This window comes from Peromyscus eremicus, chromosome 2, assembly GCF_949786415.1.
Source record: "Peromyscus eremicus chromosome 2, PerEre_H2_v1, whole genome shotgun sequence".
Lineage (NCBI taxonomy): Eukaryota > Metazoa > Chordata > Mammalia > Rodentia > Cricetidae > Peromyscus > Peromyscus eremicus.
This window is the reverse complement of record NC_081417.1, coordinates 150,947,255-150,974,087: the sequence shown is the minus strand read 5'-3', so window position 1 is coordinate 150,974,087 and position 26,833 is coordinate 150,947,255. Positions and strand designations below refer to the sequence as shown.

The window sequence follows — 26,833 nt, the reverse complement described above, 5'->3', positions numbered from 1 at the left end:
GGCTCTCTCCCTTTGCCAAATCCTGTCTCGAGAGCAGGACAGGAGAGTTTGGGAGCCAAACAATGTGACACACAGAGTGGTGTGGCTTTTGGTGACCTTGCTCAGGTACCTGGACGTCCTCGGTGCCCAGGCTCTGCATCCCACCTGTGTTCTACCCTCCTCCTTTAACCCACGGCTGTGGGTCCACCTAAGCTGAGTCTGTTTCCTCAGCAAGCTTTCCTTCCACCCCTTTGTAGCCCCTGGATCAGCATTCTCCACCCCTAATTCCTAAAGCCCATGGACTCCTGATCCCAATCTGCAGCAATACCTACCCACCCCACACTATCTCCCACACCCCCAACCCCCCCCCCCCCACCAGGCATCCAATCATCTGTCTATTCTCCTTTGGTAAAGGAAGTCTTACTAGCCAGGCTTTGGGGACTAAAGGGTAGTGCTGACCAGTGAGGGCCTTGGGCTGTGCAGATGGAAGCCCTGGCCCGTGGGGATACTCTCCACCCGACTCCTGAGCCCATCAGGCCCCACTTAAGAGGATGTCCCTCACGTGGAGGGCCCGTCCGGCTGGAGATGCCTTCAGAAATGGAAATGCGGTCCATTTGTTTGTGATTTACTCCCTGACCCTTAACGGGAACCCGATGGGACCAATAAAGGCTCCCAGCGTGCCCAGTGCCCAGCCTCGGGAGGGCTGGAGCCCATCCAGTTCTAGAGGCAAAAAGCACCTCAAAGTGGAACCGACTGCTCAGCTCCCACCTCAGGCCACCTAACCACTCACCCCGGCTCCCTAGACATTTGAAAGATTCCTCACTGTTCCCCAGATCGGCCTCAGGCCACTAGCCTTTCCATGCTGGGGGCAGGAGGCAGAGGATTCTGCTTTGAAGGCATGGAGGGGCTGCGGACCAGGGTGAGAATATTCTGAGCACAAGGCAGGTAGAGAGAGGACTGGGATGGAGAAGAAAATCCAGTTTTCAATTTTCCTCAAGAGAAAAGTAAGCTCGCAAGAGACAGGATAATTTTCCAGCGTGCCAGCCATAAGTACAACCTCCTTGAGACGTAGCGAGTTATTAACGAGGAGAAAGAAAAGCAATTGTGAAACCTCTTTGCCTTCAGCAGAACTGTACAAAACCGCTTATTCCCAGGGGAATCTAATTAGAGGGTGGGGGCCAAGCCGGGAGGGATAGAGGGCCAAGGTTGGGCTGGGAGGCCCCAGTGGCTGGTTCAGGAGGAGGACAGCATGGAGGAACATTTTCATTCACAGCACCACAGAAGGTTCGGGGACCTGAGCGAGAATCCTGTAGCTTGACTTTGCTGAAATTATAGCATAGAAAATAGTTGGGCTTGCTAGTTCATGTCTGTCACCCCAAGGCTTGGGGGGTTGAAACAAGATGGTTGTCAAGAGTTTGAGACCAGAATGGGCTACACAGTGAGGTGGTTTGTGTATGGATCTTGTTGTGTCAGGAATCCTAGGCTGGCTGGAAGTCCTCAGGGAAGAAAAACGAGTTTGAACTCCCGGTCCTCCTCTTTCCGTTCTCATGGTGCTAAGGATCGAACACAGGACCTCCCACCTGCTAGGCAAGCACTCTCTCAGCTGAGCTATGTCTCCAGCGCATATAGGGAGCTTCAGGCCAGTGTGAGCACAGAGTGAGACCTTGTCTCAAAAAGGACACTCAAGAGACATCTCCAGAATTATAAGGAAGACAGGTACACCTGTGCCTAGCTGACCCAGGTCTGGCAGTGCCAATGAGGCCATCCCCATCAGTTCCACCATACACAGCATCTGCCACCATATGCATCCTTGTCCGAATGCTTCATCCATCGTCACCAAATGCAGCCTCAGTCCACAGAGAACTGGTCCTCATCAGCTCCCCTCACAGGCCATTCACAGCAAGCAGAGCATGGTTCTGGGACAGGGGAGAGGGGCCTGTAAGGAGAGCAGAGACATCGGCATCAGTCCGAGCGTGTTCTACAGTCTCCATCGTCTGTTCAATACCCTCAGTTTGCAAAGGGCAATGAAGTGTCTAGAGGTCTGGATTCAAGTCTGCCTCAGCCACCGACGGCTGTGTGCTCCGGCTAAGACGCAGCCCCTCCCTGGCTCTCAGCTTTAGAATGAGGTTGGCCTTGGTGCCAGAAGGGACACGGCACAGTTATGAGTGCAGAGCCTGAGTACAGAGCCTGACAGCTGATGGAGCATCTCAGATAACCAGTTTCAGTTTATCTTCACCTAGTAGCCTCTAGCTCTTCAGCCCTCTACCCTCAGCTCCTTCCGCGAGGACATTTTTTTCCGTGTCCACAAGACACAGGAGCAAGGATTTTGTCCTCTGAGGACCAGTGTGTCTTCAGAACTTGCTACCTCCTGGTATCTTTAATGCCACTGCCCTACAATGGCTGGCCACCTTTTGGAGGAAATGACATTATTTATTTTAACAAGATTCAGCTAACTGAGCTCAGAGCAGTAATTGCCGCAGGCTGCAAGTAACAGATTTGTCTGTCTGTTTGTCTGTCTGCATCATCAAAAACACATAAACCTAGAAATGGCATAGGCAGCAGGGACAGATTGGATTTTAACTCCCTCAGCAGTCTGTTTATAGGGCTGTTTGACTCTGGTGAGAATCCGGGGAATGTCAGAGTCCCCAGGTAGAGGGGGCTATTCAGCAGTCATGAAGACACCGTGTTTACAGGGGGACAGGAGTGAGTCGAACATCTGGATACAAACGGGGTACTGGATGGATGGTCTGCATGTTGGTTTCTAGGGCTTATGTCCTCAGCCCTCTTGGAGCAGTCAGCAGGGACCAGGCAGGTGGCTGGTGCCACATAAATCAATCTCTAATGAGATTCTTGTGCAAGGAGAGGCTAACAGACTGGCCAACAATCACACTGACTTAAATAGCAAACTGTTGTGGGCATCTGTTGGGGCCTTGCAAGTTAGGACACCCATCTGGACTTGGAGAAGAAATCATTCATTCATTCTTCATTCATTTATTCATAACCATAGGCCAGCTCCTCTGCTGGGCACCAGGAATAAAGCAATGAACAAAACAGAAATGACTATATGTCATCAGTCTGTGACAACATACACTCACGTGGGTCCTCCAATCATTCAACCACAGAGTTGGTCCAGGACAGGTGCAGTCCTGAATTTGGCTTCTTAAAGCCTCTCTTGACTGGGTGACAGTTCTTTGCTCTGGAAAATATCAGGGATGCCTCCGACTACAGAGTCCAGAGGGAAAGACCGGGGGTGAAGAGAGGACTTAGGTCAGAGCCTAGATGGAGAGGAGATGTGTGTCCAGAAAGGGCAGCCTGTAGGCTGGGGCCTGTGGGAGGCAGTCAAGAGAACTGGGGACTACCAAGAACCATGTGATGCAGTGACCATGTCAGGTGGCAGGAACAGGCTCAGGGTGGTTTTCAGGCTCTCCGTCCCCTTCCACCATCACAACAGAGGAGGAGAGCTGTAAGCCTTCACGACCCTTCCCTCTCTGCAGAGCAGGCAGCCTTGTCCTGGAGATTGCTGCAGAGCCCTGTCCATGAGTGGGCCTCAAAGCTGGCAATGACCAGCCCTCACAGATGACACTTGGGATCTATGTTACAAATGCACCTCCTTGGGGACCACCCACAGACCCACCAGGTGATCCCCACGTGGGAAGTTTGGAAGGAGTTGCTGCTGTACAGTATGCTGACTGGATGCAGAACCCAGACCCTACATGTTACCATCCACCCAGGTCTCTCTCCTGGCCTTTCTGAGTGTTTCCTGAGGAGTCCCGATTGTCCCTTCCATAAGAGACTGAAGATTCTAACTGCCTTATGAGCTGCTGGGACATCTCAGGTCAAAGCCAGCCCGTAATCAACAGCCACCTTCTTCTTCCCCTGTTGTGTGGTTACGGACAGACAGAAACCACAGAAGGCAGTCGCTGTCCAACAGGCCCATACAGGTCACTTTTGCAAATCAGTTTCCCCAACTCTGAGAATGAATATCACTCATTCTGAGAGCCTCAGAGAGGCCGGATGTTGGAACTGATACAAAGATGTGAGCACCCAGAGGGACTGTCTAGCCTAGCCCCTTCTTGGCAGGAAGAGGCAGGATCATGAGGGCATAGCACCTGGTCCAGGTGACAGTGTGTGAGAGCCAGCTGGCCACCCCCTCCTGAGTACTTCCCCCGAGGTCATCCTTTGGGTCCTCACAGCCAGGCAGCTCCAAGGGAGCTCAGCCCTAGTTCCGAGTTTATCTTTCTCTCCCAAGCATGGTGGCTTTCTCAGGATGGGGTGGGAGAAGAGTGCAAAGGCCAGGGGCACAGACAGAAGTTCTGGATCCCCCTTGCCCTCATGGGGGCGAGGGACAGCCCTCACTTTCTCGGCTGCCCACCAGCACCCCAGTGTCAGGACCTGGTTTCAGGCCAGCATCTGCTCTGGACCAAGCCTTGCAGGGCAGAGGCGTCTGCTTGCTGTAAGACGTAACTGTAATTAAGAAATAAGCCGCCTCGCCCAGCACCTCGGCAATCATTTGGCTAAGTAACTAGCATGGTCCAATGCCTCAGAAATCACCATTAGAGTACGCTCCTTATGGCCATAAAATTTCTCGTTTTCTGCCTCTCCTCAGCCTCCCCCGCCATCTTCGCCTTGCTTTATTTACACATTCGTCCTCAAACAATGGCAATAAACTCTTTCCCAGAGTGTTGCAAATCAGAAATTTGTCCACATTTTTCCACCACCTTCCACTGTGGACCTGCTCTGCCTGGGAACAGCCCGGCCAGGCCAGCTGGAGAGGGCTGGGCAGCTCAGATTGATAGAGGGCTGTCCTCACCCCACCCCACCTCTGCCCCACGAAGAGGTTGCTGGGGAGAAGGCAGGAGGGGAGGGGGCCAGTGACCAGCAGAAAGCAAGGGGCCTCTAGGACTAGGAGAAAGAGAGAGACAGAGACAGAAAGGAGGGAGGGGAGAGGAGGGGAGAGGAGGGGAGAGGAGGAAGAGTCTACCTCTTCCCTCCTCCTAAGAGAAGAGGGCTTAGGAGACAGAAGAAGCAGAGCTGGCCCCAGACAGCTTATGAGGGAAAAGTCCTCCTTGTCCCATGCAGGAAACTGATTTTAGGATGTCCTGTGGCTCATACTGACCCCCACAACCTAGTATCCAGGTGCCTTCTGGAACTTCAACCCCCACTGATCTGTAGTCCTTTCTAGGGTGACAGCCAGCCCTGATATGTACTGAGCACCCTGTCCTGGGCTTTGATGAGTGATGAATAAGTCACATACAGCCAGGGCCCCTTCTCAGGTTGATCTTAGACACCCAGGAGAACCTTCTTCTCAAAGATGGGGGAATGGGGCTCAGAGAGGTGGTTGAGACTCAACAAAGGTCACAAGGCAAGATGGTGAAACTTCAAGGTCCCCATCTAAAATTCCTTTATTTTTTTAACCAGCCCAAAGGCCTTCTGGGAACCTTCCCATGGGTGAGGTTATAGTCCTCTTATCTAGTGAGTCTTGGGGCTTCTGCAATCACACACACACACACACACACACACACACACACACACACACACACACACACAGAGTCTTATATAGCTCAGGCTGGCCCCCAAGTGCTAAATTCGAGGCATGCCCGTCTGGTTTATGCAGTGCTGATGATGGCACCCAGGGCTTTCTCCTTGCTAGACAAGCACTCTGCCACCTGAGCTACATCTCCTGCCTCATGTGCAGTTTTATTAATGCATCTTGGGCTTTTTGTTGTGTACTGGTTTTTGTCTACATGTATTCGTGTATACTACATGTGTCCAACCCCTGTAGGAAAAAGCATCAGATCCCCTAGAACTGGAGTTACAGACAGTTGTTGGCCACTGTGTGGGTGCTGGGAATTGAACCCAGGTCCTTTGGAAGAACAATCAGTGCTCTTAAGTGTCGAGCCACCCCTCCAGTCCCACATCTTAATTTCTTAAGCGACACATCGTAGTTGCCCATGTTTATGGGGTGCAGAGGACATTTTAGGGGCCACAGGGCATGTAGTTCACCTACCTACCCCCTCAGACATGTTCCATTCCTTTGTGCTGGGGACATGTACACTCCTATGTCCTGGCCATCTTAAAATATTCCATTATTCATTGTTACCATCATGACCCACCGTACACTAGAACACTAGAAGAGATTCCCTCCACCTCCCACAGCATCCATGTCCCATTAGCCAGTACCCATATTTCCCATCTCCATGGAGCTCCTGGGGGCAGCCTAAGGAGACAGTGACGACACTGGAATGCTCAGAGGGTTGTCACTTTAAGTCACTTCTGGTAAGCAGGTGTCCTAGGTAAGGCTTTCTGTCTCTAGAGAGGAATGCATGGCCTGCACTAGAGCGCCCTGCCCCAGGGATGGAGAGACACCCAGTTTTGCAGTGACTCCCCCCAGCCCCCCAGCAGCCAGCTAAGTTGTGGCCATGGCAGTGGGAAGCTGAGCCTTTACTAGAAGCAGGATGGGGACAGTTGATCTTGGTCTGTGGGCCTGTGCAGCTTGCAGGAGGGACTCAGTGGTGTCTACAGAGACACAGAGAACCGTACACCTTCCCTGGCAACAGAATGCTAGTTCCAGAAATTTCTGCAAGGCCTACTTAATAAAAATGAAGGGTGGTGATGGGGGGGGGGGTGTTGAATGACGGGAACGAGTTGGGAAAGGAAAGTGGGTGGCAGGGCCTTGGGGAGGAAGCTGCAACCTGGGCATGCTCGAATGTGTGTGCGTGCGTGTGTGTGTGTGTGTGTGTGTGTGTGTGTGTGTGTGTGTGTGTGCCCATGCATATGCAAATGTGTGCACATGTGTGGAGAACAGAGAACAACCTCAGATGTCATTCCTCAGGTGCCGTCTGCTTTTGTTTTGAGACAGGGTCTCCCAGTGGCCTAGAACTCCCCAGGGAGGCTAGGTCTGCTGGCCTGTGAGCCCCAGACTTCCTCCTGCCTCAGTTACTCCATGACTGGGATGACAAGGCTGTGCATGACTTCTGGCTCTTACTTGGGTTCCAGGGATCAGACTCAAGGCCTCTTGATTGCCAGCTGAGCATGCACTCCAGCTCCCGTCAGTTTTTGTGTTTTTGGATAAGTAAGGCCTGTGGCTTCTGTATTTAGGGGTGGCTGCAGGCTCTTCCACTTTAGTTTTGAGACAGGGTCTTACTACATAGCCCTGGCTAACTTTGAACTCACCCTGTAGCCCAGGCTGGCCTAGAACTCACTATGTAGCCCAGACTGGCCTTGAACTCATAGAGATCCACCTACCTCTGTCTCCCGAATCTACCTCGGCCTCCCGAGTGCTGGAACTAAATGTGTGGGCCACCATACCTGGACTCTCTTTAGTTAGTCTTTTAACCTCAGACTTCTTCGTGGCTGAGCTGGGAGAGGTACAGGCAAGAAGCAAAACCTGAGTCCCGAAGCCAGTTTCCATGTTGAACCTCTCCATGACTGCCACCTTCTGTCTCCCGGGCTCAGCACTGAGGAGGCTGAGGAGCAGGGAGGGCAGATCTGACTTCATGGTGCTGAACTAAGAAGGCAAGAAATGGTGTCCTGGGTTCTACTCTGCCCCACACTGGTTGTCGCTTTCTCTGATTGATTGTCATAGGTGGTGTAAGTCAGCCAGTTATTGGAGTAACCCAAGGAAGGGATAGGGAGAAGGTTCAGTTGGGGAAGTACCTTGCCTTGCAAGCAGGAGGACTCGGGTTTGATCCCCAGAAACCACTTAAAAAGCCAGGCACTGTGACACACGCTTGTAATCCCTATGATGGGGAGGTTGAGACAGACATGCTCCTGGAGGCTCACTGGCTAGCCAGCCTGGACTACTTGTCAAGTTCCAGGCCAATCAAAGACCCTGCCTCAAACAAAAGGTGGAAAGTACCTGAGAAAAGACACCCCAGGCACACCCAGTGACACCGTGTTTCATGATGTCCACCCCACCTCCACCAAGCACATGCACCTCCAGGTGTGTGACACACACAGAAATAACCTGAGGAAGAAGAGGATAAAATCAGTGTTCTTAAAGCCAGAGTTAGAGTATGAAGCTTTGGAGTTCAGCTCCAGTTAGGGTAGGTTTGCTCCTGTCTCCAGGGCGCTCACACCTCTCCCCACACACCACATTAGCCACATGGGACAACATGTTTAAAGAGACTGAGTTAGACAGGCCCCCAGGACCCTTGACCTTCCGTCTTCAGGCAGATACACTCTAGTTTTGAACTCTGCACCCTGACTCAGTGTCCTTGGCTAAGATGTTTCCCACCCAGGACACCTGACTCCCACACATGACATATGCTTGGTTCCCAGTTCACTGCAGAAGAAAGAACACTAGATCCACCCTGGAAAACATGACTGAGTTCTCATCACACAGTATTGTTCCAAGCAGAGCTACTTCCTTCTTCCTGGACCCACTCCTTCCTGTCGGGAATGTATAGACAGCACCCTCTAATGCCTAAGGACCGAACTATGCTCTTAGCACAGGATCATGTTCAAACGGCCCCACATGGACCCCACATTTTCTGATACAAACCATGAGGACTGTCTAGCTGAGGAGGGGCTTTGTCAAGTTGTGAGTAGATGTGAGTTCAACTCCAGCTTTCCCAGAGAGGCTACATCTTTTCTCTTGTTGTGTGTGTGTGTGTGTGGGGGGGGTAAAACATCAAAAGACTGGGGTTCCAGGGATCCTGTTTGCATCTGCTCCTTTGTATGGCCCCCACCTCTGGAGGAGCCTCTAAGGAAGCAAGAATTCTGACAACCTGGTATCTGGTTCTGGTTCACAGGGGTCCTTCAGACATGAGGGGGTGGCGTCTTACTCTCTGACAGACCAGGTCCCCTTAAGAAGTAGGAGGTAACCCTGCTAGATTGGTACAGTTCACCCACCTCCCTAGACATGCGGTGGATATGTCAGAGCTCCTGAGCTAGACTGGGCTCAGGCTGTGGAAAACCCCAGAGTAGAGCCCCGCCACCCGCCTCCGCCACCACTGCCTTCTTGGCTGTAGCTATGAGCACATCCCTGAGACTCTGACTTCTACACAGGCTCTCAGCTCTGTGATGTAGTGTTGGCCCAGAAGCTGGAGTTAATGAAATTCCTGGAGCCAGGACATTTGGGATCCACCAGATCCCCCACATAGGGTGAGGGAGAGAAGGCAGCAGGGCCTGGAAGCTGGCAGAGACACGTCCTCCCACCCCCACATAGAAGAGTCTTTGGCTGCTTCTGAGCTCCCAGCTCTCTCCCTTCTTCCCAAACTGGTGGACACCCAGCCTGCATAGGTAGGGCAGGGTACATGGCTGGGTCCTTGTTACCAGGAGCAGGGAAGACGTGTATACGTGGAAGGAAGAACAGTCAGTGTGACCAGAAGTGAGAACAGAGCTCGGGGGCCAGCGATGGCTCTCCTAAGCACCTCAGGGCAGGACCCGTTTTTGAGCCCCAGGTGACGAGGATAGAGAGGGTGTCTGGGATGCTCTATATGAGTCGAGGCTAGACCATTCTGCTCTTCACCGGCAGTGCACACACAGCATCCCTCAAACTCAGACAGAGCAGGGCACTGTTGAGAAGAGTGGCGTGTCCCCAGCGTCCATCTCTTTGTCTTGAGACACAAACACATTTCATCATCTGTTCACTTATGCCACGCACCCTCAGTGGCTCTCAGTGCCCAGCGTCAGAGGTTCAGCGATGGAAAAAATGCCAGGCCAGGGAGAACTCCCGTGTCACAGAGCTGGCAGTGGTGTGTGTATAGGGAGTGTTTAGGGCATGTATGTCATTGGGAAGGTTGGGTCCCCAGTATGAGATGATTCCACACAGGGGTTCTGTGTGGGTCAGCAGCCAGCATCACGCTGTTTTGTCCACTTCCAACCTGCCTGGGCCTGGCTAGCTAGCCACAGACTTCATGAGTGAACCAGGCCAGGGGTCATGACGAGGCAGGGGGCACAGTCCAGGGTGGGACAGAAAGGGCAGAGCCGGGCAGGACAGAGAGTTGGGGCCTGAAGCTGAGTTGCTTGGTGCTGGGCTGGGTGTCAAAGAGGAATATGGGTAGGAGAGGTGGGCTGGAGCAGGGTGCTTCATCTCCTGGCAGGAGTCCCCCCGGGTCTCTGTGAATCATGCATTGGCCAGCTCCTGCAAACCAGCCTGGCCTGTGCACACCTGGTGAGCCAGTTACAGCCAAGCGCTTTGCACAGAGGGCCGAAAGGACGGCCACCACTAGGCTGGCGGCCCCCAGCTGAGCTGTAAATGACTTTTCCATTTGCTGAGGCCTGTGCCCGGGCCTGCTTGGTATTCAGAGACACTGGGCCCATGCTCACCAGCTCTCGGCTCTGCCCGAATTACTTGATTAAAACGCATATCAACTATTATGTGATTCGTTTCTCCGCCGCAGCTCCAGACCAGGGCCTATGTTAAACTGTAATAACCGGGATGGGAGGAAGAGGGAGAGGGGGTGTAGGCAACGGGGCTGGGAGGGCTTCTGGGATGGGGTGCCCGAGCAGAGAGACCCTGTGCCTCTTGGCTGGTGTTGGCTTCCACTGCCTGAGGGTGAGGAGGCCTTGGGAGGTGTGTGGCTTCAAAACCACCTCTGTCTGTGAGGCTTCTCCAGCCAGAAAGAGAAGGGAAAGGCGGGGAGGGCGGAGCAGCCGCCATGATTTCAAGATCTCAGGCAGGCTCCTCAGAGAAGCTGCCGTGGTCTGCCACCAGGTGTGGAGCCAGGGTCCCTGGCTTTTGTTCCAGGCCCACTGCTCCAGGGCTCCACTGGGCACCTGTAAAATGGGCCGACCTCATCTTCTGGCATCCCAGCTGATCAGAACAATGGTTTCATGTTAGCAGCGTGAAGGGTCTGCATTCCTGTACACAGAGATAGGTGCTGCAGGATGCCAGACTTCAAAAGGCACTTGAGATTGCTCTGCCAGGCTGTGAGCACTGGTGCCGCTATCCTGAGTGCCTGCTGTGTGCCAGGCACCACTGGTGTCACAGTCAAGGATCTGCTGGCTTAGCAAGACCGGTAGACTCATCCACAGACATGGCCATTGTCTCCAGAGACTTAAGATATCACTCTGCATATGTGTGTGTGTTGGAGGATGGGGATGTGCATGGGGATCCGAGGACAGTCTTGGGAGTTTTTTCCTGAGGAGCTGTCTATTGGGACAAGATGTCTCACTAGGACCTAGGGCTCACCAGTTGGCCGGTGACCCCCAGGGATTCATTTGTGCTGAGATTACAGTGCACACTTCCACTGGCTCCCTGTGTGGTAGCTGGGGTTGAACTCGGGCCCTCAAACTTGTGCAGCGAGTACTTGGCCATGGAGCCACCTCCCAGCCCTTCATGCCTGTTTTCTGACGGTTGAGACTTAAGAGCCCCCCGAAATGGTGCTGAAATCTACCAGTGCTGGCTCCTTGCTGGTAGATCACCCACTGTGAGGGTTGTACTGGATAAGCAGACTCCATCCCACAACAAGGACGTGGCTAGAGAGAGGGGCAGGAGATGGCCCTACATATTCATACAGGGGATGATGAGCTTGATTGGGAGCCTTGTATGTGGGAGTGTAGAGTCTGGATACATGAATGGCAGATGGTTAGTAGCCTTACTGGTTTACTGAGACTTCTTGGCATAGCCCAGCACTCGGTGATGGCTTCCTGGGATGGGATGGGCTCTAGAAGAAGACCTTGGAGGAGGCAGAAGCAGAGTATCTGTGGGAGGTTATGGTAGCCACCCCAAGCAACTTTCCCTTTGTCTCCCACCATCATCCAGGGCTAGGCTATCCTGGGCTTTGACAAACCAGCATCGCTGGTCCCTGAACTGTCCTCAGATTTCCCTGGCTTTTGTGGGTCATGTAGCAGTCTTGATGTCTGATGTCTGTCTGTCTGTCCTGTGCACCCATTCTCTGGATACGGTGCTTCCCACCTTGGGCTAGGACATCCCAGCACAGGAGTGATGTCTCCTCCATCAGACAAGCTCCCTAGGACAGGCTGTTTCTCCCCAACTTAGAAACCATTCTTTCCTGGTTGGCGTGGGCCTCCTGCTCCCCAAAGCAGAGACAGGATTGGCTCCTTACTGTACCTTCTTTTTTGAGTTAGTGGTTGGGACAGTTGCATCCCCCAGCTGCAGGGAAGGAGGAAGGCAGGAGTCACAGCTGGCCAGGAGCTGCTCCCTCCTACCCACCCCAAATCTGCCAGTTATTTAATGAATGCTTTTCTGTGTCTGCTTTCCCCGCAATCCCTCTCCCCAGGCCCGACGCCCAGGCTCCAGTGAGCCACCAGCTTTCCCTGTCCAGAGGACTAAGCTGCAGCCTGCAGGGCCACCAACACACTTAGTCTTATTAATTTAACCCAGAAGGTGAAGGGTTCCTAGGGGTAGAGAAGGGGGTGCCAAGAGGGCAGGGTATAAGGAATTGAGTCAAGGGCACTGAGGGGTGGCACAGAAGCTCTTTGTGTCCCTTCTCAGGCCTCTCTGTTCCCCATACCCCATTTTTCTCTCATCTTTACTATCATCATTAATAATAATGATCCCATCTGTGTGCTTTCTGTCCCAAATCACTCCCCGTCTACTTTATTCTGTTCCCGAAGCCTTCCAGCGGTGGGGTGGTATGCATAAATAGATTCCATCCTCTCTTTCCAGTTGAGAAAACCAAGAAAGGAAATGACTCCGCCAAAGACACATGAAAACGAAAGACTGAGACCTGGGTCCAGTTCTCAGGTCCCAGCTGGACCAGGTTGTCCCAGGAGTCCCCAAACACCCAAACTATCTCCCAACTACATCCCTCCAAAGAATGAAGAAATTTGGACTTTGGGCTGTGTGGCCTCCTTCAAGTGACTGAATCTTTCCCAATCTTATTTGGCCTGTTTTTAAGGGACTCAGTAGCTGGGGCTTCACAGATCTGTCAAATGAGGATACACAGAAAAGGGTGCAGGAATGGAGGTCTCGTCCCCTGGGAAGGGCCAGAGAGTTGGAAACTGAAGTCACAAGTAGGCTGCATCCATCCTGGTCTCTTCAGAACTCTTTGGATCTTTGAGGGCAGTGGGATAGACCTGTCCTCCTCGGCATCCAGAGGGTTGTTATGGCAGCGCTTCATCGCAGAGGACCAGTTCTCTCAAACAGCAGAGGCTTGTGGGCCTTGCTTTGCTCTCTTCAGTTTTGACTTGGAATTGGTGCCTCTAGATCCACAGAGCTCCACAGATCCCTGCTTACTAAGGATGGGAGGGACAGGGAGCCAGGGAGGAAGTTGGTAGTCTGTTCAGAAAGCTGCAGTCTGAAAAGCAGGGAGAAAAGGGTGAGGAGGAGGCAAGAGTCTGGCCATGATAGAGCATCAGCCGGCAGGATGATCCCTGCCCGTGGTTTTGTTCCCGACAGTCCTGATCACCATCCACCTAGCCAGCGTCCGACTTTCTGAGTGCAGGGTCACCTGGAGGGACATTCCCTGGAGCCTGCTCACGCCATGAATACTTCCTCCCCGACTTAACCACTCTCCTGGTCCCCGTCAGAACACTGAGACCACTGGTGTGTCCGCCTCTGAGCCCCAGTGTGTGCTGGGAACCCCAGGGTGCCATGCATGCCCACATTTGATGCTCTCACCAGAGCTAGGGTGGGTGGGCAGCTGGCAGGCTGTCTAGAAAAGGACAGGGGAAGGGTTGGCTTTGACCTTAGGTCATTGAGCTCCATTGGCTCTCTGGCCATGGAGCAGAGTGTCACAATCAGACACAGCCTGGCAGTGGTCACTAAAATACAGAGATGAGACCCCAGTGAACGAGACAAAGTGATGGAGGGAAGGGAAGAGCTGAGGAGGAATCCAGCCCAAGCCAGGGCATTGGCCAAGACTCTCCCTCTCCCCATGTGCCACCTGGCTCCTGGCAGTGGATGCAGCCCTGTGGCAAAATGATCCCGTGTGCTTTTGATGCATAGGACCTTTGCACATGCCCCTCTCTTAGCCTGGCATGCTTTTCTCTTGACTGTAGATGACTTCTAAATTGCTGTATTTTGTTAATGATGTTTCTCTCACTGTGTTGTGAGTGGAGTGTGTGTGTTGGGAGAGGGATTGTTCTTTGTGGGAAGGGCCTAGACTCTCATGTAGCCAGTCCCAGAAGCATCTGAGTGTATGCTGGTGGGTAGGTCAGAGAGGGGAGTGTAGGTTGACTGCAGTGTAGACAGCTGCCCAGAAGCTTTGAACACTTCCGCCTACCTTTCTGTGACTCTGTTTCCCTATAGGTAGTGTGAGCAGGCAGCTGCCCAGTCCCTCTAGCTTGCCTTAGACTGAGCGCTCTGGGCACAGAGTCTCGGTCACACCTTGTCGCCGGTGTGCTTGGCCTATGCAGGAGCATGGTAGGTGCTCAGTAAATGATCTGGAAATGAATTAATGAATGAGTGAATGAATGCACAAATGAACAGAAAGGCTCCAAGAATCCCAGCAGCGTGGCAAAGGGAAGGGAAAGATAAATGAAGGTAAACAGAGGGAGAAACAGGAAGGAACGTGGCCGGTCCAGTCTCTCACCTACTCCGCCAGGCCAGAGAAGGGCAGGAGACTCAGTGCCACTGGTGGGGATGAGAAGCCCGCTCCGTTCCCCAGGTCTAAGCCCCAACAGCTGGGACAACTGATCAAGCCGTTTCTTTTCCTTTTTTTGGTTTTCAAGACAGGGTTTCTCTGTGTAGTCCTGGCTGTCCTGGAACTTACTCTGTAGACCAGATCTGCCTGGAACTCACAGAGATCCACCTGCCTCTGCCTCCTCTGCTAGGATTAAAGGCGTGCGCCACCACCGCCCGGCTGATAAGCCCTTTCTGCAGCCTCCTCCCTAGGTGGACTGAGAGAGCTCAGCTGCCTGTCAGCCCTTTCCTGAACAAGCCTGGCTCCAGCCTCCCACACTACGGGAGACCAAAGCCTTTATCTTGCATGCTTTCCCCAAAGGAGGAACTGCTCCTTGCTCACTGGTTTTTGCTTTCCTGCTTTTCTTAAAGACAGGCTTATTGGCGTGCAGTAAAAAACACAACCACACTCCCTGCCTCAGAGCTTATCATCCTTTGAGGATTTTTCCAACTTTATTTTACATTTATTTATTTATTTGGGGAAGGGGCACATATCACAGCATGCACATACTTGTGGGAGTGGATTCTCTCCCTCCACCACGTGGTTTCCAGGGAACTGAACTCAGGTCAGCAGTGTTTGTGCAGACTTTACCCCTAGAGCCTCCTCGACAGCACCTATCCCGTGAGTTCTGAGAGATGCTTTTCATCAAGTCTTAAGTCAGGGACAGCCGTGTCAGTAAAGATAATCTAAATGCCTAGCTGGAGGGGCTAGCTTTAAAGGCAATGGAATACTTGGGCAGAAAGTGTTTATCCAGTCTCCTGGGCTGGGCACAGAGGTTCTCTTCCATCCTTCATTGCTCAGCCGTGATGTGGTAAGCAGTCTTTTCCCTTTGGGAGAGACTGGGTCCCCAGGACAGTGTTCAGAGAAAGACACAGGCATGACCCCTTGTCCACTGTGTTACCCGGCTCTAGGGAACCGTCTGGACGAGGGCTCAGATGTGGAATCAGAGCCTGACCTCCCGCTGAAGCGCAAGCAGCGTCGCAGTCGGACGACATTCACTGCTGAACAGCTGGAGGAACTGGAAAAGGCCTTCGAGAGGACCCACTACCCGGACATCTACACCCGAGAGGAGCTGGCGCAGAGGACCAAGCTCACGGAGGCACGAGTCCAGGTAGGGAGAACTGGGTGCTCGCTAGAGTCAGAGGTGGGGGTGGAGGAGCTAATTCCGACAGCTCCTGAGTCTAGTGCTGACTCCAGAGGTTTGCGTGGGAGATCCCGGGATCACCTACACGGTATTGCACCCAGCCACCGAAGAGGAGGCACATGTCGGTTGGTTACAGATTGACAGATTGAGGTGAAGACCCCAAAGTAGAGGAGGGACGCAGGGAGAGATGAGAAGAAAGAAGAAAAGGGAGAGGGAGAATGGAAAAGAGAGGCGGAAGGAGAGGAGAAAGGGGGAGTGAACAGTAGTCAGTCAGAGAAGAGGGCAGGCACACAGAATCTCCAAACTTCCCTGTGTGGAGGGAAATTTCCCAGCAGGCCTCTCTTCCTCAGGCAGGGAATGAGTTTCCCATTGCTAGAAGAATGCAAGATGTGTTCTGAGTAGGTTCACCCAATGCTCTAAACACCCTAAGTACACAGTCCCTAATCAGTGGGGCTGGTGACAGGGGAGAGGGGCAGCCCATCTCATCTGCCCCAGGCTGAGTCCTGAGGATCTCTTCTCCTGCAGAGCACAGACTTGACTCACCTCTGCACCTGCCTGGAGAGGGCTAAGGCTAGGGAGGAGATGGGGGAGGGCAGGGTGATTAGGTTCGGCATGGGAGCCTTGTCCCAGACTGTTGCCTTCATGGACAGAGGAGGCGGGTCTGCAGAGGGGCTGCCTCAAACCATGCCGTCCCGAGATGTGGCTCTCCTCAGCAACCCCATGGCTGCAAGCCGCAATGTTGAAGGTGATGGAGCCTCACACTCACACTCAGGTTGGGTTGGCCACTCCCCCAGCCCAGGTCCCAGGTTAGGAGGCTGGAGCTCAGAGAAGTGGCCTGTGGGACACAGCTAGACTGTGGCAGCCTGGCCTGGCTGGCACTGAAGCCTACATCTCCTCCCCTCCTGGTGTCAGTGGAGCTGCAGACTGCCTGCCCTCTCTCCTGGATCCCCGCAGCTGTTGTCCTGGTGCATTCCTCCAAGCTTCCTCACTGCCTAGTCTGGCAGCCTGTGGCTTCCCATCACCCGGAGCCTGGCAACTTCTTAGAAAAGTTCCTGGCCATCAGGACAGTGCTTTCATTGGCCCGGGGGACAGGGAAACAGGTGTTACTCAAGGTCCAAGGAGGGAGGGAGGGGTCTGGGAACGGAGGAGGCCAAGCCTTGGTGAACCACAGAAAGGCCGCCAGCCATCGATTCACTGGGACCCTCAGCTCCCTGGGTAGGATAGAGCAGAGAGGAAGAAACAAAAGCAAAATTATAGAGAGGCTGACCCAAAATCTGAAGACTTAGCCCTAAGGGAGGAGTCTGGAAGCATTCAGACACTTAGGGGCCCTGGAGGTGGGACAAGGGCTGACAGGACATACACTGAAGTCCAACAGAGAGGTCTGCAGGAAGAGGCTCCAGGTGGACAGCTTTCATCCCTGCCACTGACCAGCTGAGTCTCCTCCAGGAGCTCAGCCTCCTCTTCCAAAATGCAGTTGGTACCAGGAGCTCAGGGTCGGAGCTCAGTGGTCACTAAGACTCCTTTGGGTTCTGAGGTCTTACCGGCATAGCAGATGCCCAGTGAGGGGATGAGACCACTGTGGATGGAGGTGTTCAAACAAAAACACAGAGACCTTGGGTTGGGAAGCCTGGCCTGGGGTCCCTGCTGTGGGGAGTGGGCCAGGGACTCAAGGCCCTGGGTGCTGTTGCAATTCTCCAATTCGTCTGCATCTTGTCACTTAGCCTCTGCTTTGAGGACTGTGTACTTCTAGGGTCTCTGGGACATCCCGTCTCAGTGTGGTGGGTGAGTGGAGTGGTTGAAATGAGCATGGAGTTGGAATCCGGGGCTCACTTGCCCCACCTTAGATGCAGCCATGAGGGTGTTGGCGTTGTAGGAGGACTTTCTGTCTAAAAGCTAAAGAGCCTGATACAGGAACTGCCTTTGGTGAAAGGGAGCAGCATGTAAAACGTCTAGAAGTGGAAAGGAACCCCTAGCCGTTTTGTGTGTGTGTGTGTGTGTGTGTGTGTGTGTGTGTGTGTGTGTGTGTGTGTGTGTGTTGGTGTACATTCATGTAACGTGTGTACCTGTGCATGTCCTAACAGTGCTAAGGCTATGTGAGCAGGGCAGGGTCTCAGCCTCCAGTTGGCTGCCAAGGACATCCTTACTCAGGACATTCTGTATGTGGTCTCCTCTTGGAGGGCTTCCTGGAGGAGCTGGAGGCTTGGAGTAAGGACTGGAGACCTGGGCTGGAGCACTGCCCTGGGAAAAGCACTAACAGGCTTCTCCAGGCCTCCTGTCACCCTGTCCTGTGACTGTCACCTACTCCCTCTGGTTCTTAGTCCCTCACCTGTAAAACAGGGGTCATTCTAGAAGACCTTCCTGGAGAGTGGTCAGGGGACCCTGCCTTTGAAGTTCCCTGCAGACCATCCTGGGCTGCATGGCGGTGGCCTCTGCTTCTTGGAAGAAGACACTGACCAGCTGGGAGCCGCCTGCTGAGGCATCACCTCACCAGTGCGTCAGCTCTCTGCAGGGACCCAGGCTCAGCATCTTCTCCCCTTCAGGTCTGGTTCAGTAACCGCCGTGCCCGCTGGCGCAAGCAGGCAGGAGCTAACCAGCTGGCCGCCTTCAACCACCTGCTGCCTGGAGGGTTCCCACCCACTGGCATGCCCACCTTGCCACCCTACCAGCTGCCAGACTCTACCTATCCCACCACCACCATCTCCCAAGGTGAGTGTCTGTGGTTAGAAAATGCACAGTCCTGCTGTTCTGACCTTGAAACTCCTGGACACTCGGGGCTGAAGAACAAAAGCTCCTCCCCCCCTCCCCCCCTCCCGGGGCAGCACTGGACCACTGAGATCCCCCTCAAGGAAAGAAGATCCTTTGGGCACAGCTCTTCTGGTAGCTCCTAAGATGCCACACAGCCCCAGTCAGGGGAATGCTGGAGGGAGGTGGCAGGGAGAGAGCCCAGGATATCCAAAGGCCTTGGGAAGTAAAGATTTCCTTCCCCAGTTTCCTCCCCACCCCCTAGTCTTGCTCCCACCCCAGCATACACAAGAATCCCCTTGTCATCTGAGGCACAGAGCTGCCTCCTGAAGGGCCTGGAGGCTGACATTCTGGAGGCTAAAGAGCCAGAGAGCCCTGCCTATGATTCTCAATACGAAATCAAGCCAATGCTGAGGACAGCAGGGTCCCAGCTCTGGAATGCTGGGAAGAGAAACAACTGAGTTCCGTCATTTCAAGCATCACTCACTCATTGACCTTGACTCTGGCCCAACCTGGCTGAGCCTCAGAGGCCTCTGTCCCCCACCCCATAAGCTACTCTTGCTTTGTACCTTTCTTCAGCATGAGTGAAGGCATCTGACAGGTTATCAGTACCCACAAAATGTTAATAGGACAAGTCTGGGTAGGTTATCGTTCTCATCAGGTACAACTTACAGTCCATTTATTGAGCATCCACTGTATGTGTAACACAAGGCACCAGGACCCACCTGTGTGTAAATTGCCTAGAGGTCATCTCTACACATCAGCTGGGTGGTAGTCAAGCCTGGGCCAGTCTGTAGGGCTGCCTGGGAACCAGCTTGTTTCAGCCCAAGTCACTTGAGAAGCTGGTCCCTTCACTCCAGAGGGCACATCTGGGTGGAAGAATCCCAAGGCTGCTTTTGCCACTTGCTTAGGACCTCTCTGGGTCTCTCCTCAGATGGGGGCAGCACAGTGCACAGGCCCCAGCCCCTTCCACCGTCAACCATGCATCAAGGTGGACTGGCTGCAGCCGCTGCAGCAGCTGATACCAGCTCTGCCTATGGAGCCCGCCACAGCTTCTCCAGCTACTCGGACAGCTTCATGAATCCAGGGGCCCCCTCCAACCACATGAACCCTGTCAGCAACGGCCTGTCTCCTCAGGTAAGTGGCCTCTTTGCTCCATTTAGGGGTCTCGTTACCAGACTCCTGCTGACCCAACCAGAGGGGCTCAAGGCAACCCAAGCTGTCTCTCTCCCACAGGGGAAAAGTGTCACTCAGAACTCAGTGGTCTTGGGGAGCCTCTGGGTGCTGGGGACCCTGAGAGAATTTGAATGGGAAACAAATGTTCCTTCTTCCTTCCCTTGCCTGTGTCTGTGATCATGGCTCTGGGCTGACCTTCCTCTTGCTGCCAAGCTGGAGATTGGGGAACAGGTTTTCATTTTCCCCAAATCAGCAGGGAATGATTACAGGACTCGCTCTTGGCTTAACAGCCATTCCGAGCTTGATAACTGACCCACGGTGTCATCATGTACACCAGGCACCTTCCTGCAGTGAGCAGGGGAAGGCTGGTGCTGGATTTGAACCTAGAACCGAGAGTTCTTCCTAGATCCAGTCAGTGCTCCAGGCCTCGCTTGTTGTCAGGAGTGACCAGTCGTTGAGATGAAGGGATCTCTCCTATTGGTGGAGAGAATTGCTGCCCAGGTTCTGGGCCAGGATCTCTACTTTTGATGGGAGCTTAGAAACTCAGGTTCACTCACGTGCAATTGGTTGTGGGACCAGTCACTCTTGGCCCAGTGGAGTGGGGGCTTTGGAGAAAGATGGAGCAATAACGAAGAGCTTGGAGTGGTTATTGGTGGGTTTGTTGGACAGACCTGATGTTTGGTGTCTGAGTGATTCTTGAGGAGCTGATGTGTTTGCTTCTGTAGCTACAACAGGCTCCCAAGTTCCCCTGAGGAAAGAAGTCTATTCTGTCTCCCACCGGCCATGCCTTTCTTCCTCCTGTCTGCAGGAGCCAGGCTTGGCAAGGGGAGCAAACTGATCTGAACAGCTGTGTTGTACAGGAGAAGGTGCAGGCTTTGGGGGAGACAGAGAGCCTCTCTCCGCTGCTCTGGGGCCAGTGTGCATCTGGGTACCTCAGCTTTTCCCTGTTTACAGGGTCTGTTCCTAATACTTTACCAGGAATACAGCTGTGATATGTGGATGGTTGTGTGTGTGTGCACCCATCCACCGAGGGTGGCAAGGGTATCCTCCGAATACCGAGGGTGGAATGGAGTCTGGATGTAAGTCAAAAGTCTCAACATGTCAAAGCCCCTGCTTAACTCAGGGTTCACTCTCATCTTCATGGCTCTGGGGTCTTGGGAGGGATCTGTTTGGGAGAGAGAGAACAATTCATAGTACAAGTTGACCTCCCTTGTCCTCTGTCCCCAATAGGACATTCCCCCAGGGTTCATCTAGGCCCTTAGGAATGTGTCACCTGAGCTGAGTTGGCACACTATTTATTACCCGGGAACAGAGATATGGTCCCTGTTTCCTGGATAGTGTTAGCCATGCAAGTTGGAAGGCATTTTTGTTTTTCCAGAAGCCAAAGGGGATTCTGTATGTAGCTGAAGCTGGGAAATTTAGGGATGAGACCAGCCTGCCTGCGTATCTTACTGGTGGTCTGTGGCTGCCTGTGGGAAAACAGACCTATCCTCTTCCCATGCTTTGACTAGGATCTCTTGTCCCCATCCAGTCTTGGAAATGGGTGACTCTGAGCGCCAGGGACTCCCTGAAGAGACCCAGCAGGATTTCATAAGAAATTCCTTTGTTCCTTGAAGTTATACAAGGTACCCATCCTGGAGGTAGCATTTCAGAGGTCCGTCCCTGCACTTGGGACAAATCAGTAGAAACAAGTGGATAGACCCTGCCCTGGGGAGTCACCAGAGCAACCATGTCCTAGTGACTCGATGATGACAAGAGGACTGAGCTTTCCGCAGTCCTGGGACTGATACTGTCCTGTTGTTATTCATATTTTAACCCATGTATGAGTCAGGATTCAAACCCACATCTCAAAAGTCCCAGATCCTAACTTCTCACCTGGATGGAAAGAAGGGTTCCTTTGAGTCATGCTGTGAGTTTAAAAAAGAAAAAAAAACCAAAGTCCAAGCACCTCAGATTGGAGGCTACTGGCAAAGTAGCCTTCCTCAGTCCAAAGCTTCCCTTGAAGCTCAGAATCTCTGTGCCCCCACCCACAGACCCCCACCTTATATCACTGGCCATTAAGTACTCCACAAGGGACCTCCTGGTTGTGCCCTGAGTCCTTCTGGTGAGGTGCAGGGAAAGAGATGCCTGTCCAGGGACCTCATTTCTGATGGATCCTCTGGTTTAGACTTTGCTCCTGGCTGACGTCAGTCACTTGGACAATGACTTTAAAATAGCTCCTGAGAAACTGGGCATGGTGGTGCACACCTGTAATCACGCCCAGCACCTGGGAGGTAGGAGCAGGAGGATCAGAAGTTCAAGGTCATCCTTAGCTCCATAATGAGCTCAAGGTCAGCCTGGGCTACAAGAGACACTGTCAGCAAGGGGAAGGGGGAGGCAGGCAGGTAGGCAGGCAGCCTTTGCAAGGAGACTCTCCTGGGTCCTCAGTACTGCAAATGGGTAAGATGGGCAGTTGCTTCCAGTCTTGGTTCCAGGAACAGCATGAAAGACCCACAGGACAAGCAAGATACCAGCCTGATGGAAGGGTCCCAATCTGATGGCAAAGCAGGACCCCTGACCTTAGGAGAAGTATGGAAGAGACACATTTCTTGTCTCAGATGCCCTGGTGTGATGGCCTCCCTTGTTGAGGTCCCAGGGGGATGCAGAGACAGACATCAAGAGGCTATTCTGAGCTGCCAGACTTACCCACCCAGAACCAAAGTAAAGAGTCGGAAGCAAAGTTCTGCCACACAGGGGACCTCCGCTGCAGGCAGGGGACCTGTGCTCACGCCTCTTCAGGGCAGACTTGTGGGACCTGGGGAGAGAAGTCATTCTCTGATGTTCCTTTCTCATCCACCAGGTGGATGGAGTTGGGAGTGGAAACTGAGGTCTGGGGAGGGCCTAGTGTGCCAAGACTCTTGCAAAGTCACACTCCAGACCTTGAGTCAAGGGCTCTTGTTGCTGTGTCACGGAAGGTGACAGGGTCGCAGCTCACAATCACTCTTCACACCTTCATTCACCGTCACCTTCTTTGTCCCTCTCCATATTTACAGTTCCCTCCAAAATAGGTGGGCCATCAGTCACGTGCCTGTAATCTCAGCAAACTAAGCCCTTTTGTCTTTTCTTCCTCTGCACCTTCTTCCTTTTCCTCCTGTGCCTAGAGTAGTTAGACAGTGCCCTGATGGGCTGGGGTAGGGAATGTGGCTCAGAGGCAAAGTGTTGCTGACCCTGCACTAGGCCCTGGACTTGACCCCTAGCAGTATAAATGTAAATAAATGAATAAGTAGATCAATAATAATTACAGTGATTGTCAACACAAAGTTTAATGCTGAATGCAGGCCAGACATAGGAGCAGCAAACTGTGGTACCTCTTTCCATTCCTAGAATCATGGTACTTGTCTTATGACCTCCATTTTGCAGGTGGGAAGATTATGTCATCTAGGGCCATTCATCCATTCATCCATCTATTCATTCATCTACCCATCTACCTAGTCACCATCTATTCATCCATCCATCTACCTACCAACTCATCCACTCATCCATCCATCCTCCCTCAATCCTGCTTATCCATTCATCATCCTATCCATCCATTCATCCACCCATCCATCCATCCATCAATCATCCATCAACCAGCCACACATCTATCCATCCTCCCATTTATCTATATAGCCATCCATTCACCCACCCACCAAGTCTATCCATCTATTCATTCATCTGTCTACCAACCAATCTATCCTTCTGCCTATCTACTCATGCACACATTCAGATATCTATGCATCTACTCGTCTACCCACTTACCCATTTATCCTCTCATTCATTCATCCATCCTCCTATCCATCAATCTGCCCACTCATCCCCTATCCATCCACCCAACCAATCCACACATTCATCCATCCTACAGTTTATCCATATATCCATCTATCTACCTATCCATCCATCCATCCTTCCATTCTCCCTTCCTCCCATTTATCCATTTGCCATCCTATATCATCCATCCATCCATCCATCCATCCATCCATCCAATGTGCTGTTCCAGTCTCTCCAAGGTTCTAGAAAGCATCAGAGCTGAGATTGGAGCAGCTTGCCTGCAGAGTCCACCATGTTGTTGTGTTGTATCTGCCCCATGAGGTTGGTATGATGGTCCATATAAAAGAAGCTTTGTATGATGGTCCAAACAAGGAAGGTCTAAGGCCAGAGGAGCAGCTAAGGGCAGATCCAGGTTCAGCGTCTGCATTCACAATCAGCAGCATCCCCTTCCTCCTGAGACAGAGCTTCAGATCTGCAAGGTTATTGACAAATGTCATCTCCCAAGTGTCTCTCATGGTAGGTGCCCAGTTCTGCCCTCCATCATAGTCCAAGGCCTCCAGGGAAGACAGACCAGCAAGGTCAGACACTTAGCACCAGAGTCCTGTAAACATCTGGTCTATTTGAGGTCATTCAAGCTCCACAACACCCCTCCTCTTGGGGAGGCATTCTTTGAGAGGTTAAGAAATTCATAGAAGGCCTCAGGAGCCACTGAGCAGTGAAACTGGGGGTTCTAACTGAGGTCAACTTGACCTCTGAACCTCACCACTCCTGACCCTTAATAGGACAGGGGCAAGGCAGTCAGCTGGCTCCTGGCATTGGATTTCACCTGCACAGGAGACTTCCAGCCTCTTTCTCCTCTCACTTCCTCTTTGTCTCCACCCCTTTATTGGTGACATTGCGTTTCTAATAAGCATTTAAAATGAGTCTTGCTGGACCAGGGATGAGGAAGGAGGAGGGAGTGAGAGACATGTCGTCAGGAAGACGGGGCGGTGTGGGGGGGATCATGGGGTGTTAAATAGCCCAGAATTTTTAAAAACCTGATGCAAATCATTGGTAGGAGAGAAAATTACGTGCAATTATGCCCTGATACTGGAAGGTTTGCCTAGCCCAGGCAACAAGATCTCATTAACAAGCAGAAAATAAGATTGAAATGGTGTGTAAAAGAGCTGAAAAATGAATTTGAATGCTGCGTTTGTCCACAATTACCCCCTCCTTCACACATATTTTATTGCAATTTTTTTATTATTCTTAATCCCTCCATTCCTCAAAGCAGATTGGGGACATCCTGGCATTACCGGGGCGTCGGAGGAGGTGTAGAGGATCTTCCGCTCCCCTGAAAGGAGACCCTTTCTCTCCAACATCTTCCAAGGTTGGGATTTGGAGGGATCGGAATTCATTTCTCAGGCTTAGCAGGTTGTAGGGACACGGGGCTTTAACCCCAGCCAGAGTCTCCTCTATACCAGCTCCCGCCCTGCACTTCCTTTGCCTCCCTTCTTAGGTGACTCTCCTGCCATTCTGCCTTCCTTCTGCCTTTGTGGGGTCGCTATGCACTCTTCTCAGGGAGCCTCCCACTTAGGCCCCACAAGTGGATTGTGGGCAGAAACCTTAAGGCAGATACCAAGTTCTGATTCTGCTACTTGTTATGGTGCTGCGTGGCCCTAGGGTAGCTTACGTAACCTCTCTGGGCTTCATTTGCCTCACCTGGAAGGAGGAACATTCTCCCAGCTTCTCAGAGGCACTGTGAGGACTAAATAGAGATTTGAGCAAAGTTCCTGGTACACAGTAGGTGCTCGGTAAATGTGCTTCTCTGCATCCTCTCGTCCTTCATGCCCTCCCCCTTCCTTGCCTTCTCTCTCATCCCTTTTGGTTGGCTGGGAAATGGCTGTGCTGGTTTCTTCCTTAGAACAGTGTGGTGTGCTCAGCTGACCCAACCTGGACAGAGCAGTGCTGGGCCCCAGGCAACACTCTTCTACAGAAAGCACAGGAAGCCGCCCACTGTGCTCCCCAGAAGGTGAGCTGAGAGGGGAAGGCTGGGGATGACTCAGACTCTGCACAGCTTCCCAGGGTCAGGGGACAGTCAGTGGAGTCATTCCCACCCTCCCTTCCCTGCCCCGTTTCTCATCATGGCTGGCAGTGCCAGCGTAGGGTCAGGGGTCAGTTTTCAGACGGGACCAGGAGTCTGTGGCTGGGTTTTTTTTTTTTTTTTTTTTTGGACCCAAAGACCAGTACCGTTTTTTTTTTTTTCCAGCATCTGCCCTCCTCAACTGGCTTTCCTCATACCCAGTAATAGCCCATCTCTTAGAGATACAGGCCACATCTGCAAGCCCCAAGTTAAAGCCAGATGAGGCAGCAGCTGGGGGATATGTCACCATCACTCTGCTCTCCAGGGGTCCCTCCCCTCTTGGCTGGCCAGCTCTGGCAAGGAATTAGCCACTGCAGAGGTATGAGCCCAGGGTCTCGGTAGCCAGCTTTAGTCCCGGCCTGGATATGCTGAGCCTCCCTCTCGGGGGTCCAGACCCTGCTGGTGCCTGCTATCCAGCCCTGCTGCCTTTGTCCGAGGTCACCCAGCTCCGTGGAAAAGCTGAGTTATTTCCCACTGGCTGCTGCTCCTGAAACAGACACCTGCCTTCATCCATCAGAGGCCACGGCTCTGGTCCCCGGGGAGAGACTGGGCAGCCGCCTCGAGTGAAAGCAGAGCCCTGTTTATGTCTCTGCTTCTGCCCTTTATCCTGGGTGGAGGGAACAAGGGGGGCCAAGGGTGGGAACTGCCTCCCTAAGACAGAATGGGAAGCCTCTAGGTAGCTAGCTGAGGAGTGGGTACCATGCCTGCGGTGATCAGGGTGAATGGCCTGTGGCCTGGCTTTCAGGGTGACACTGGAGACTTTAATGATTGGAAGGACGATGGCTGGGTCTACTAGTCCTTTTTCAGAGTGAGACCCTGAGAGCTGCAGCTTAGTCCGCTATAGAAATAACGACATCTATCTGAGTGTCCACATCCACCCTGGGAAAAGTGTGGCCAGAGCCATTCTCTGTTCTTGTGTGGGGCCAAGGAGGGACAAGAGTTTATGTGGAGCTCCACATCTCCAGGGGCTGAGGGAGCTCCGTGTTACTCAGCACACTGTTCACTTGGTGACACACGTCATTCTCGGCATCTGGAACATAGTAGGTCACCAGCAATTGCTGGCCAACCCCAGACCTTCAGGCTTTGACGAGGCATAGCTCGGATCGGCTTCCAGGGGTGGGGGTATTTGGAAGCAGCTGCTCATCTGGTCTGCACTTGAGTTCTTCATGATGCCTGTCAAGTTCACTGTACATGGGGAGGCTTGGAAAGAAGGGATGTGAGGTCACTTGTGCTCCAGCAAGGTGCATTTTGGGGAGAACAATACCTCCTCCTCTCCTCACCACGACCGCCCCCCCCCCCCCCCGTCACCCCACCCCACCCCACCCCGCCGCCACACACACCCTATTGGAG

General features: G+C 52.8%; 1 protein-coding gene across 2 annotated transcripts in view; it reads left to right on the top strand.

The window, feature by feature from the left end:
• Positions 1-26,833, top strand: part of Pax7 (paired box 7) — a 93,863-nt gene that overhangs the window by 37,200 nt on the left and 29,830 nt on the right. For both annotated transcript variants that reach the window (XM_059256234.1, XM_059256232.1), the window contains exons 5-7: positions 15,425-15,624; positions 18,198-18,363; positions 19,334-19,536. In XM_059256234.1, coding sequence (XP_059112217.1) covers positions 15,425-15,624; positions 18,198-18,363; positions 19,334-19,536 — 569 coding nt within the window. The remainder of the gene's footprint in view (positions 1-15,424; positions 15,625-18,197; positions 18,364-19,333; positions 19,537-26,833) is intronic.